The sequence below is a fragment of the Bos grunniens genome, chromosome 10 (assembly GCF_055505025.1).
Source record: "Bos grunniens cultivar Pamir isolate PY7600 chromosome 10, Bosgru_T2T1.0, whole genome shotgun sequence".
Taxonomy (NCBI): domain Eukaryota; kingdom Metazoa; phylum Chordata; class Mammalia; order Artiodactyla; family Bovidae; genus Bos; species Bos grunniens.
The window spans coordinates 47,923,166-47,936,117 of NC_141174.1; the positions used below are offsets into that span (position 1 = coordinate 47,923,166).

General features: G+C 39.0%; 1 protein-coding gene across 28 annotated transcripts in view; it reads right to left on the bottom strand.

Moving 5' to 3' along the window:
• LOC147364479 (uncharacterized) overlaps positions 1 to 12,952 on the bottom strand; it is a 537,088-nt gene that overhangs the window by 356,267 nt on the left and 167,869 nt on the right. For 20 of the 28 annotated variants that reach the window (XR_015134528.1, XR_015134527.1, XR_015134529.1 and 17 more), the window contains exon 2: positions 4,205 to 4,293. The exons of the other annotated variants lie outside the window; for them this stretch is intronic. Coding sequence is in view for 9 of the 20 variants with exons in the window: in XM_086321028.1 (XP_086177154.1) it covers positions 4,205 to 4,293 (89 nt within the window). In the remaining 11 variants the exon portion in view is untranslated. The remainder of the gene's footprint in view (positions 1 to 4,204; positions 4,294 to 12,952) is intronic. 28 annotated transcript variants of the gene reach the window in all.

Consider the following 12,952-nt stretch of genomic DNA (forward strand, 5'->3'; position numbering starts at 1 on the left):
GGATGAGATGGCTGGATGGCATCACCGACTCGATGGACATGAGTTTGGGTGAACTCTGGGAGTTGGTGATGGACAGGGAGGCCTGGTGTGCTGCAATTCATGGGGTCACAAATAGACGGACACGACTGAGTGACTGAACTGAATTGAACAGAGAAGCGCACCGGCTGCAACAGACCGTGCAGAAGTGCGGCCAAGAGGAGCTACCCCACGTCCGAGGTCAAGGGCGGTGGCCGAGAGGCGCTACCCCACGTCCAAGGAGCTGTGGCTGCGCAGGCGCAGGAGGTCCGAGAGGAGATACTCCACATTCAAGGTCAGGAGGGGCGGCCTCATCCAAGGTAAGGAGCAGCAGCTGCACTTTGCTGAAGCAGCCATGAAGAGATACCCCACGTCCAAGGTAAGAGAAACCCAAGTGAGATGGTAGGTGTTGCAAGAGGGAATCAGAGGGCAGACACACTGAAACCATAATCACAGAAAACTAGTCAATCTGATCACACGGACGACAGCCTTGTCTAACTCAATAAAACTAAGTCATGCCCTGTGGGGCCACCAAGATGGACAGGTCATAGTGGAGAGGTCTGACAGAATGCGGTCTACTGGAAAAGGGAATGGCAAATCACTTCAGTATTCTTGCCTTGAGAACCCCATGAACAGTATGAAAAGGCAAAATGATAGGATACTGAAAGAGGAACTCCCCAGGGTGGTAGGTGCCCAATATGCTACAGGACATCAGTGGAGAAATAACTCCAGAAAGAATGAAGGGATGGAGCCAAAGCAAAAACAACACCCAATTGTGGATGTGACTGGTGATAGAAGCAAGGTCCAATGCTGTAAAGAGCAATATTGCATAGGAATCTGGAATGTTAGGTCCATGAATCAAGGCAAATTGGAAGTGGTCAAAAAGGAGATGGCAAGAGTGAATGTTGACATTCTAGGAATCAGTGAACTAAAATGGACTGGAATGGGTGAATTTAACTCAGGTGACCATTATATCTCCTACTGTGGGCAGGAATCCCTTAGAAGAAATGGAGTGGCCATCATGATCAACGGTACCGAAATGCAGTACTTGGATGCAATCTCAAAAACGATAGAATGATCTCTGTTCATTTCCAAGGCAAACCATTCAATATCACGATGATCAACCAGTAACACTGAATAAGCTGAAGTTGAACGGTACTATGAAGACCTACAGGACCTTTTAGAACTAACACCCAAATAAGATGTGCTTTTCATTAAAGGGGACTGGAATGCAAAAGTATGAAGTCAAGAAACAACTGCAGTAACAGGCAAATTTGGCCTTGAAATATGGATTGAAGCAGGGCAAAGGCTAACGGAGTTTTGCCAAGAAAATGCACTGGTCATAGCAAACACCCTCTTCCAACAACACGAGAGAAGACTCTACGCATGGACATCACCAGATGGTCAACACCGAAATCAGATTGATTATATTCTTTGCAGCCAATGATGGAGAAGCTCTACACAGTCAGCAAAAACAAGACAGGGAGCTGACTGTGGCTCAAATCATGAACTCTTTATTGCCAAATTCATTCTTAAATTGAAGGAAGTAGGGAAAACCACTAGACCATTCAGGTATGACCTAAATCAAATCCCTTATGATTATACAGTGGGAGTGAGAAATAGATTCTGATAGACAGAGTGCATGATGAACTATGGACAAAGGTTCATGACATTGTACAGGAGACAGGGATCAAGACCATCCCTATGGAAAAGAAATGCAAAAAAGCAAAATGTCTGTCTGAGGAGGCCTTACAAATAGCTGTGAAAAGAAGAGAAGCGAAAAGCAAAGGAGAAAAGGAAAGATACACGCATATGAATGCAGAGTTCCAAAGAATAGCAAGGAGAGATAAGAAAGCTTTCCTCAGCCATCAATGCAAAGTAATAGAGGAAAACAACAGAATGGGAAAGACTAGAGATCTCTTCAAGAAAATTAGGGATACCAAGGGAACATTTCATGCAAAGATGGGCTCAATAAAGGACAGAAATGGTATGGACCTAACAGAAGCAGAAGATATTAAGAAGAGGTGGCAAGAATACACAGAACTGTACAAAAAAGATCTTCATGACTCAGATAATCATGATGGTGTGATCACTGACCTAGAGCCAGACATCTTGGAATGTGAAGTCAAGTGGGTCTTAGGAAGCATCACTACGAACAAAGCTAGTGGAGGTGATGGAATTCCAGTCGAGCTATTTCAAATCCTGAAAGATGATGCTGTGAAAGTGCTGCACTCAATATGCCAGCAAATTTGGAAAACTCAGCAGTGGCCACAGGACTGGAAAAGGTCAGTTTTCATTCCTGTCCCAAAGAAAGGCAATGCCAAAGAATGCTCAAACTACCACACAATTGCCTCATCTCACACGCTAGTAAAGTAATGCTCAAAATTCTCCAAGCCAGGCTTCAGCAGTACGTGAACCGTGAACTTCCAGATGTTCAAGCTGGTTTTAGAAAAGGCAGAGGAACCAGAGATCAAATTGCCAACATCTTCTGGATCATGGAAAAAGCAAGAGAGTTCCATAAAAACATCTATCTGCTTTATTGACTATGCCAAAGCCTTTGACTGTGTGGATCACAATAAACTGTGGGAACTTCTGAAAGAGATGGGAATACCAGACCACCTGACCTGCCTCTTGAGAAACCTATACGCAGGTCAGGAAGCAACAGTTAGAACTGGACATGGGACAACAGACTGGTTCCAAATAGGAAAAGGAATACGTCAAGGCTATATATTGTCACCCTGCTTATTTAACTTATATGCAGAGTACATCATGAGAAATGCTGGGCTGGAAGAAGCACAAGCTGGAATCAAGATTGCCAGGAGAAACATCAATAACCTCAGATATGCAGATGACACCACCCTTATGGCAGAAAGTGAAGAGGAACTAAAAAGCCTCTTGATGAAAGTGAGAGAGGAGAGTGTAATAGTTGGCTTAAAGCTCAACATTCAGAAAACGAAGATCATGGCATCTGGTCCCAGCACTTCATGGGAAAATGATGAGGAAACAGTGGAAATAGTGTCAGACTTTATTTTGGGGGGCTCCAAAATCACTGCAGATGGTGATTGCAGCCATGAAATTAAAAGACACTTACTCCTTGGAAGGAAAGTTATGACCAACCTAGATAGCATATTCAAAAGCAGAGACGTTACTTTGCCAACAAAGGTCTGTCTAGTCAAGGCTATGGTTTTTCCAGTGGTCATGTATGGATGTGAGAGTTGGACTATGAAGAAAACTGAGCACCGAAGAATTGATGTTTTTGAACTGTGGTGTTGGAGAAGACTCTTGAGAGTCCCTTGGACTGCAGAGAGATCCAACCAGTCCATCCTAAAGGAGATGATAAGTCCTGGATGTTCATTGGAAAGACTGATGCTGAGGCTGAAACTCCAATACTTTGGCTGCCTCATGCAAAGAGTTGACTCATTGGAAAAGACCTTGATGTTGGGAGAGATTGGGGGCAGGAGGGGAAGAGGAAAACAGAGGATGAGATTGCTGGATGGCATCACCAACTCAATGCACATGAGTTTGGGTGAACTCTGGGAGTTGGTGATTTACAGGGAGGCCTTGCATGCTGCGATTCATGTGGTCGCAAAGAGTCAGACATGACTGAGTGACTGAACTGAACTGAACTGAGTGTTTGCCAGTGAGGACATTTGGTTAATGATGCTTAGACTTCTAACTGGTAACTGGATGGATGGATGGACTGAGTGGGTCATGTCTAGTGTTTTGCGACCCCATGGACAACAGCACACCAGGCTTCCCTGTCCTTCACTCAAACTCATGTCCATTGTGTTGATGATGCCATCCAACCATCTCATCCTCTACTGCCCTCTTCTGGGGGTCAATTAACCAAGATGTCTTTACTCATTTAATAGGTATTAATACGAGAGTTACTGGTATATGACATTCCAAATCTTTCTATTAAAAACTACCATTTTAGCAATATTTTCCCAACTGAATCCTTAAACTACAGCCTAGTTTGACAGTATATTACACAAAAAGTGAAGTGAAGTGAAGTCACTCAGTCATGTCTGACTCTTTGCGATCCCATGGACTGTAGTCTACCAGGCTTCTCTGTCCATAGGATTTTCCAGGCAAGAGTACAGGAGTGGGTTGCCATTTCCTTCTCCAGGGGATATTCCTGACCCAGGGATTGAACCCAGGTCTCCTGCATTGCAGACAGATGCTTTACCCTCTGAGCCACCAGGGAATGAAGGCATCCATCTTCTCTTTCCATGACACTGTCTCAATATCACCATCAGAGAGAAGTGGAATGGCTCTCTGTGGGGAAGGAAAACAAACCAAGTTCCTTAATTTTCATAAAAATAACTGACATTAAAATGATCTAGACCTTGCTTCAAATATCAGCACAAAATGTCTGTAACAAATCAGAAAACTTTTTCTTATGCTAACTATAGCTTAATTCCTATCAAATGCACAAAGCCTTCTCCTTTCCCACTGGACTCACAGCTAACCTACGTTTGTGAGCCTCCCCCAGGTCATGTAGATCCACACTAAAGAATGAAGTTTGTGCAAATGTGATGAAAACTTGGTGTGAACCATAAACTCTGCTACAAATTCTGTTTCCCTCTCCACCACTGGCTGAATGGAGAGGAGGTCACACGTCAGCAGAAAACACAGTCATAAGGTGAGTTTTATTCCTTCCTAACATTATTACCTAATATTACATTATCTGTTCCTCTGCTCAATATCTTTCACAGGACAACTTAGAATTTAGAAGATGAAGGCATGCCTCATCTAAAGTATTAGTATACTTCCATTTATGCACACTAAAAAATGAAGTTTGTGCAAATGTGATGAAAACTTGGTGTGAACCAGAAACTCAGGTACAAATTAGTGTTATTAATGAACTCTCATGTTTCATTCTTTCATTGCCAGGAAACTCAGAGCTAAATGTAAATGCAATTCCTCACTGTTATTTAACTGCTTAACATTATTTTAAGCTGTACTAGTAGATTTTTTTAATCAGCTTCAATTCTTTTGGAAATTGGGTAAGATAGAAAATATGATGAGTGAAATGAGTGCAATTCAAGTTATGCCTCTGATAAGTCTTTTCACCCCTCTCATTGTTGAATCCTACTTAAGCCTCCATACCTACTACAAATGGCATTTCTTCTATGAAGCTATTCCCCCATGACTCCAAGCTTACTATATTTATCCTCTTGCCTTTCAAATCTCTAACTGCCCTTCCTGTCTATAAAATGTGTTCCTGTCTATACTAATTAATGTTTCCCTACAGCCCCACTTAACATCAAAATTAACACAATCTCACTCTGCATGGGAGCAGTAGCACACTCAGCATTCCATAAAAAATAAACAACCCACCAGGCACAAGAACATGCTCTTTTCTGCATCACACGCCCATAGCCCACAAGACAGGAACTAAAGTGCTTGTCATGCAACTCAGCCAGTGAATACACCATTTCCTTTTGTTCCCTTATAATTCTCAGATTCAGAATAAAATCCTCTAGAGATCTTCTAGAGAGTACTATGTCTTCTGAAGATCCTAGTAAAATGCTGGGTAAAAAGTAGGTTAACTGACAGTGATTCATAGGTTAAGACATAGACCAGTCTAGAAGACTAATTCAGGAGTGACTAAAATCAAAGTCCAAGGATTTTGATGCCTATGCAGGAATCACTTTGCCCAAACCCTAAAACTAAAATGCTGGCTCAGCATCCTTCTGCTTCATCTCAGATCTTCCCCACGGAGAGCAAAACGGATTAAAAGAGAGTAAGTTCTGGAGTCCTAGCAGAAAAACTTTTGAATCGGATCTGTTCGAACACATGCCACATTTCCTAATCTTACCCAACCTCCCTCAGCTTTCTCTTCTCTTAGGAATGATGGTTACTAACATCAAAAGGTTGTAGGAGAAGCAAATATTATATTACTGATGAAGCATACAGTACAGTGCCTTATACAAAGGCTCACTCAACAGTATTTTCCCTTGTCCTTTTCTAGAGCAATCTATTTCCTCATCTTCACTCTCCTGGTTTACCTTCTATCCCAATGTTCATATACACTGAAATGCATGATTTAAACACTTCAGGGCTACCGTGGTCCTGATATATCATTCTCCACTTGGACTTAGAATTTCATAGTCTATGAATCCTCACAAATTGAAAAATTACAAGGTATTTAATCAGATCTGAGATTATCCCAGTTGTTAAATTTTATAAAACTGAGAAAATAACAAAAAGTATTTCCTTGCAAGTAACGAAGATAGATCTGTATCTATTCCTGTCTTAGATGCAACTACTTACTGGAGAATACAAGGGGAAAAGGAAGAGTTCATTGTTATACTTCAAAGCTCTACAGTCTGTGTAGTGAGAATTTCTTAACTACATTCTGAAGGCTAAAGTGAAACCAAAAGGAGAGAGAAAACAACCATGGAAATCAATCTACTTAAAACAATCTTTAACAATGTTAAGATTCATTATCAACTGACATGAGAGTTGGACTATAAAGAAAGCTGAGGGCCCAAGAATTGATGCTTTTGAACTGTGGTGTTGGAGAAGACTGTTGAGAGTCCCTTGGACTGCAAGGAGATCCAACCAGTCCACCCTAAAGGAGATCAGTCCTTGGGTGTTCATTGGAAGGACTGATGTTGAAGCTGAAGCTCTAATACTTTGGCCACCTAATGCGAAGAGCTGACTCATTGGAAAAGACCCTAATGCTGGGAAAAATTGAGGGCAGGAAGAGAAGGGGATGAAAGAGGATTAGATGGTTGGATGGCATCACTGACTCAATGGACACGGGTTTGGGTGGACTCCAGGAGTTGGTAATGGACAGGGAGGCCTGGCGTGCTATGGTTCATGGGGTTGCAAAGAGTCAGACACGACTAAGCAACTGAAATAAACTGAACTGAGTTGAAGAAGGAAATGGCAACCCACTCCAGTATTCTTGCCTGGAGAATCCCAGGGACGGGGGAGCCTGGTAGGCTGCCATCTATGGGGTCGCACAGAGTCGGACATGACTGAAGCGACTTAGCAGCAGCAGCAGCATGTAACTAGCCACATATGACAGCTGATTAATAATTTCATGCTTATCCAGAATGGTCTTTTGATGTTTCTTAAACCTTAAAACAACATTTTGAACAACTGTATTCAAAGAAATTGATTTTGACTGTACCTTTTGACTATTGTTTACTATTCCCAAATTTAATATTATATACATGCTGCTGCTGCTGCTGCTGCTGCTAAGTCCCTTCAGTCATGTCTGACTCTGTGCGACCCCAGAGACAACAGCCCACCAGGCTCCCCTGTCCCTGGGATTCTCCAGGCAAGAACACTGGAGTGGGTTGCCATAATATTATATACATATATGTTGTCAAATCAGTAATTATTTTAATTATTTCAAATGCTCTCAACCTGTACGAAATACTTCTCTCTGTGTTAAGCGCACTGGATACTGACTCCTAATGAGCTGATAGATAAGTGAAAACAGAAAAATCATTTGCACTTTGAAAACTGGAAATACTGCTTCAAAATACAGACATATAATTCCTGGAAGTATTAATGATAGAATGGTAAGAGTTAGAAAGAATATAATTAAGATATCTTTTAATGATGCAATGTAAGTCAACTTTCAATGAACTATTCTGAGCCTTCACACCTGTAATCATATTAACTCAAAAGAAACTGCAGTTTCTGGACTGGAGGACTTGGCATTTGAGACAATATTAGCCTTTGCTAATGGAGCTTGAGCCCAGAGACAGGCTGCTGAAGAGCACCAGAGCCTCAAAGTGAAAAATGCAGCTCTTGTGTCCATTTAGTGGGGAGGGATTTTGGCTTCCAAGAGGAAAAACAAAAAAAGGCAAGAAAGCTAGGTATAAAGAAAGGATTAGGATGAAGACAAATATGACATATGGAGAAAAGAAGGTTATGAGATTGTGTGTTTAAAAATCTCTAGTCTTTTTGAAGTTGATTAAGCCTTCTCTCCAGGTCACTCAACCCTTACATCCCCACCTCCTTAGACCCATTGCCAAGGTCAGAGAGCAATTCCCCAAGGCTCTTATTACTAATTTCCCCTCTCTCTCTCTAGCCATATTGCCTATTCTTTTTATTGCTTCATAAGCAAGCAATGTTTGCTAACAAAACCTTTCTTGCGCTTTCCTGTCAAGGCTTGTCCAGCTGGGTAAAAAGGTCATCCAATCTCAGACCCAGCCTGCTGCCAAGGGATCAACTGTTCATTGAAAAGGTATGAAGAAGCCTGAGAGTAAAAATCAATAAGACTGGGAAAGAGAATATATGGGAACTCTCAGTACTTTCTACTCAATATTGCTGTGAACCTAAAACTACTCTAAAAAATTGTCTATTAAAAAAATTGGTAGCACTCAAAGTAGCAGCAATTCTGAAAGTAAAGGAGAACTTTGCTTGCTCATGCCTGAGTTAATAGAATATTTTTTGCTATTTGTGATCATGAAAATACTTAACTGGCTGTAAGTACAGACCCTATATATTTTGCACAACTTAAAGCCAAAGAAAACACAATAAAATACAGCACATCTCCTCTCCCCACTGATTCTTCATTTGCTATTTTTCCACCCACTTCTGTTAAGTTTCCTTTTAACACACAAAGGAAACAATATGGGGTAATTATGATCAATGGGTTAAAAAAAAGAATTCCAAATGGAAACCAAAAAGTTCCTTGAGACAAATGAAAATGGAAACACAACATACTGAAATTTTATAGAATGCAGCAAAAGCATTCCTAGAGGGAAGTTTATAGTGGTAACATCTATGTTACAAAAAAGGAAAGGTCTCAAATAGCTAATTTAACTTTAAGCCTCAGGTAACAAGAAAAAGAAAAACAAACTAAGCTTGAAGCTAGAAAGAAGGAAAGAAATAAATATCAGAGCAGAAATAAGTGAAAAAGAGACTAGAAATAACAATAGAAAAGATCAATGAGACTGAAAGCTAATGATATTGACAAAACTTTAGCAAGACTAGCAAGACAGAGTACTCAAAATCAGACATGAAAGTCATTAAAAGCAATAACAAAGAAATACTAAGAACCATAAGAAATGAATATGAACAATAGAAGGCCAACAAATCAGACAACCTAGAAAAAATGGCTAAGTTCCTAGAAACATACCAATGTACCAAGACTAAATCATGAAGAAATAGAAAATCTGAACAGACCAACCATGAATAAAGAGATTTAAACAGCAATCAAAGGCTTTCAACATAGAAAAGCCGAGATGGCTTCACTGGTGAATTCTATTAAATATTTAAAGAAGAACAAACCCCAGTCTTCCTCAAACTCTTCCAAAAAATTGGAAGGCAGAGAATACTTCCAAATTCACTTTACAAGGACAGTATTACAAAGCCAGACGAGGACACTACAAGAAAAGAAAATTACTGGCCAATATCCCTGATGAACACTCAGACAAAATTTTCAACAGAATATTAGCAAACCAAATTCAAATCTCATTAAAAGGATTATATGCTATATTAAATGGGATTTTTCCTAGGATATCAGATAATTCAGCATACACGTATCAAGCAGTGTTATACATAGCATTAACAAAATGAAGGATGAAGATCATATGATCATCTCTATATATGTAGAAAAAGCATTCAACAAAATTCAGTCCTTCCATAGTAAAAACTCTCAACAAATTAGGAAGAGACGAAATGTACCTCAACACAGTAAATGCCGTATATGACAAATTCAAAGCTAACATCATACTCAATGTTGAAAAGCTGAAAGCCTTTCTTTGAAGACTAGGAACAAGATAAGGATACTCACTCTCACCACCTCTATTCAGCATAGTACCAGAAGTTCTAGCCAGAGAAATCAAGCAAGAAAAAGAAATAAACACCACCCAAACTGGAATGGAAGGAGTAAAACTGTTTCTGTTTGCAGATGGATCTTATATAAAAAATGCTAAAGACTCCACCAAATATCTAACAAGTTCCAAGATAAAGAATTCAAAAGTCAGTTTTATTTTTGTATACCAACAACTATCTTAAAGATAAATTATAGAAACAACTCCATTATAGCAACAAAACAATAAAATATTATAGGAATAAGTTTAACCAAGGAAGTAAAAAAAATCTATACACTGAAAACTGTAAGAGAAGGATGAAAGAAATTGAAGAACACATAAATAAATGGAAATAACTTCTGTATTCATGAATTAGAAGGACAAATATTTTTAAAGTCCATACTACCCAAAGATCTACAAAGTCAATGCAATTTTTATCAAAATGCTAATGGAATTTTTCATAGGAATGTACAGCATGGTGACTTCAGTTGATAATACTATATTATATAACTATAATTTGCTAACAAGATAGATCTTAAGCATTTTCAGACACACAAGAATAGCTATGGAAGTAATACATATGCTAATTAACTGGATGGTAGGAATCATTTCACAGTGTTTATGTTTATCAAATAATCATGTTGTACATTTAAATATCACTATTTTGTTTCTCAGTTATATCATCATAAAGCTGGGAAGTGGAACAAATGAACTGAGGGGGAGATTATGTTGCATGTTTGTTAAAAACTGCCCTCTCACCCAAATCAGAATACCTGGCAGTGACATCTATCAAGCCTTTTCCAATACATTTGTAGAAATGCAAAATAGTATTTTCTTACTCAGACTCATTAATTGAGCATAAAATTGAGCCCTGCTCTAAGTACAATGTCGATTACTAGATATAGGTTAACGAGTAAGGTATGATCTATACCCAAAAAAATTCACCCACCACCTATCAGGCAAAACAGAAGGCATTCACAGATAGCCATAATTAAAGATGAAAATGGCACGTGGCATGAAGGAAGGGAAAACATGTCACAGGTGTCTAGAGAACAGAGGGGCAGCTTCCACTGAGGCCCAGACACTACTTCATGAATATAATCACCTTTGAGAAAATACTTGAAGGATAGATCCAGATATTGTCCACAATTTTCTCAATTTTCTACGTTGAGGGAGAATTATATCCCCCTGCCCTTTGTTGTTGACAAAATACAGTTGATTCACAATGCTGTATTAGTTTCATGTGTGGAGCAAAGTGACTCAGATTAATGTATGTATATGTTAGAGATTTCTCCATTGTAGGTTATTATAAGATATTGAGTATAGTTCCCTGTGCTATAAGTAGATCCTTATTGGTTACCTATTTTGTATATAGTAGTATATATTTTAATCCCAAACTCCTAATTTATCCCTGCCCCCTTTTTCCTTTGATAACCATAAGTTTGTTTTCTATATCTGTAAATCTTTTTGTTCTGTAAATAAGTTCATTTGTATCATTTTTTTAGATTCCATATATAAGCAATATCGTATGATATTTGCCCTTCTCTGCCTGGCTTACTTCACTTAGTTTGATCATCTCTAGGTCCAGGCATGTTGCAACTGGCATCGCTTCATTCTTTTTTATGGCTAAGTTATACTTCACTCTGTATATGTACCACATCTTCTTTATCCATTCCTGTCAATGGACACTTAGGTTGCTTCCATGTTTTAGCTATTGTAAATAGTGCTGCTATTAGAACGCATGCATCTTTTTGAATAATCCAGGTACTGTTCCAAAGAATTACAATCGTTCTCAGTTTCCCATGTTAAGGGAGAATTGTAAGTTCCTGCACATTTGAATTCAAAATGTAAGGATGATTTGCTCTGCCACAAACTGAAGTGGACGTGTGCATGTATTTTTCTTAGCTCTTTCTCCTTTGTGTTTGGGACAGATATTCAAACAGACTGCTGCATCAGCCATCACATTCCAGAGTGATGACCACTGAAGCCTCTCCTTTTCCCTTCTGGCTCCTCTCAGCCACTGCCAAGATCATCAGCCCAAGTAGAGAAAATTTCCCAAGGCCACAGATAGTCATTTTTCCCCTCCTCACTAGCAGTCCATGTTTGCTAACTCATTTGCCAACATTTTCATTTTTTCAGGACTAGACTTGCCACATTTAGGTGATATGCCGACCCGAAACCCATCCTGCCACCAAGAGGGTTCCCTGCTCACTGGAAAAGAATAATGGGTAGACCTGTCCTACCAGGAGAGAAAAAAGTCCTTTGCTGTCACTAAGACTTGGAGAGCGCTGATGATTGCAGCATAATTTATTATTCCCTGGCTGATTTAGCAAGATTTGAATATGTGGCAGGAGAGACGTGGCAGATAAATGAAGATAATTCTGAAAACATTTATGAAGAAGAGCAACAGTTCAAAAGTGTTACAGCTTTAAGGCTTATAAAAAGAAAGTGAAGCCTGTTGTGTTTGAATCTACATTTGAAGAATATTTGCAAGTTCTTCTACCCAGTGATATCTATTACTAGCTCAAGTAATTTTTTTTTTCAAATTTTCAGTGATTTCTCTACCTGCTTTTATTGCTTTTATTTAATCTCACACACAAAAAAATTGACTGGATATTATCCCCTCATCTCCAGGTGACATTTAAAGATTGAATTAAATCCAGCAAACTCTGATTTATGTGGCTCTGATAAACTGTGACATTTCCCAAATGAGTCTATAAAAAAATACATAGATGATAGATTCTCCTGATGCTCTGAGGGTATGATGATTTCTGTACTAAAGAAACACATAAATTCTACCTTTTAAATTGTCATTGTATACCTATATTCTCTTGATTTAGGGAGTAAGATGAACATATTATGAGAAATGCTGTTCTTCAAATTTAGAAACTATTCTCTGATTAAGAAACCTTCGGTTAAGAAACTAGCCTCTTAAAGCCACTTTTGCCTTCTAATGGAATGCATACAATTTACAGCTGTTTTATAATAGTTTTATGGCAAAGAAATGACCACATATATCCTAAAGCTATCATTCACCTTTCCTCTGTAGTAAATAAAATGTATCTTCTCATATAGGCTGTTATTAGCTGGGGCTTTCACCTACATGATCGCATTTAATTCTATTAACAACTCAGTGTCATTGCACTCAG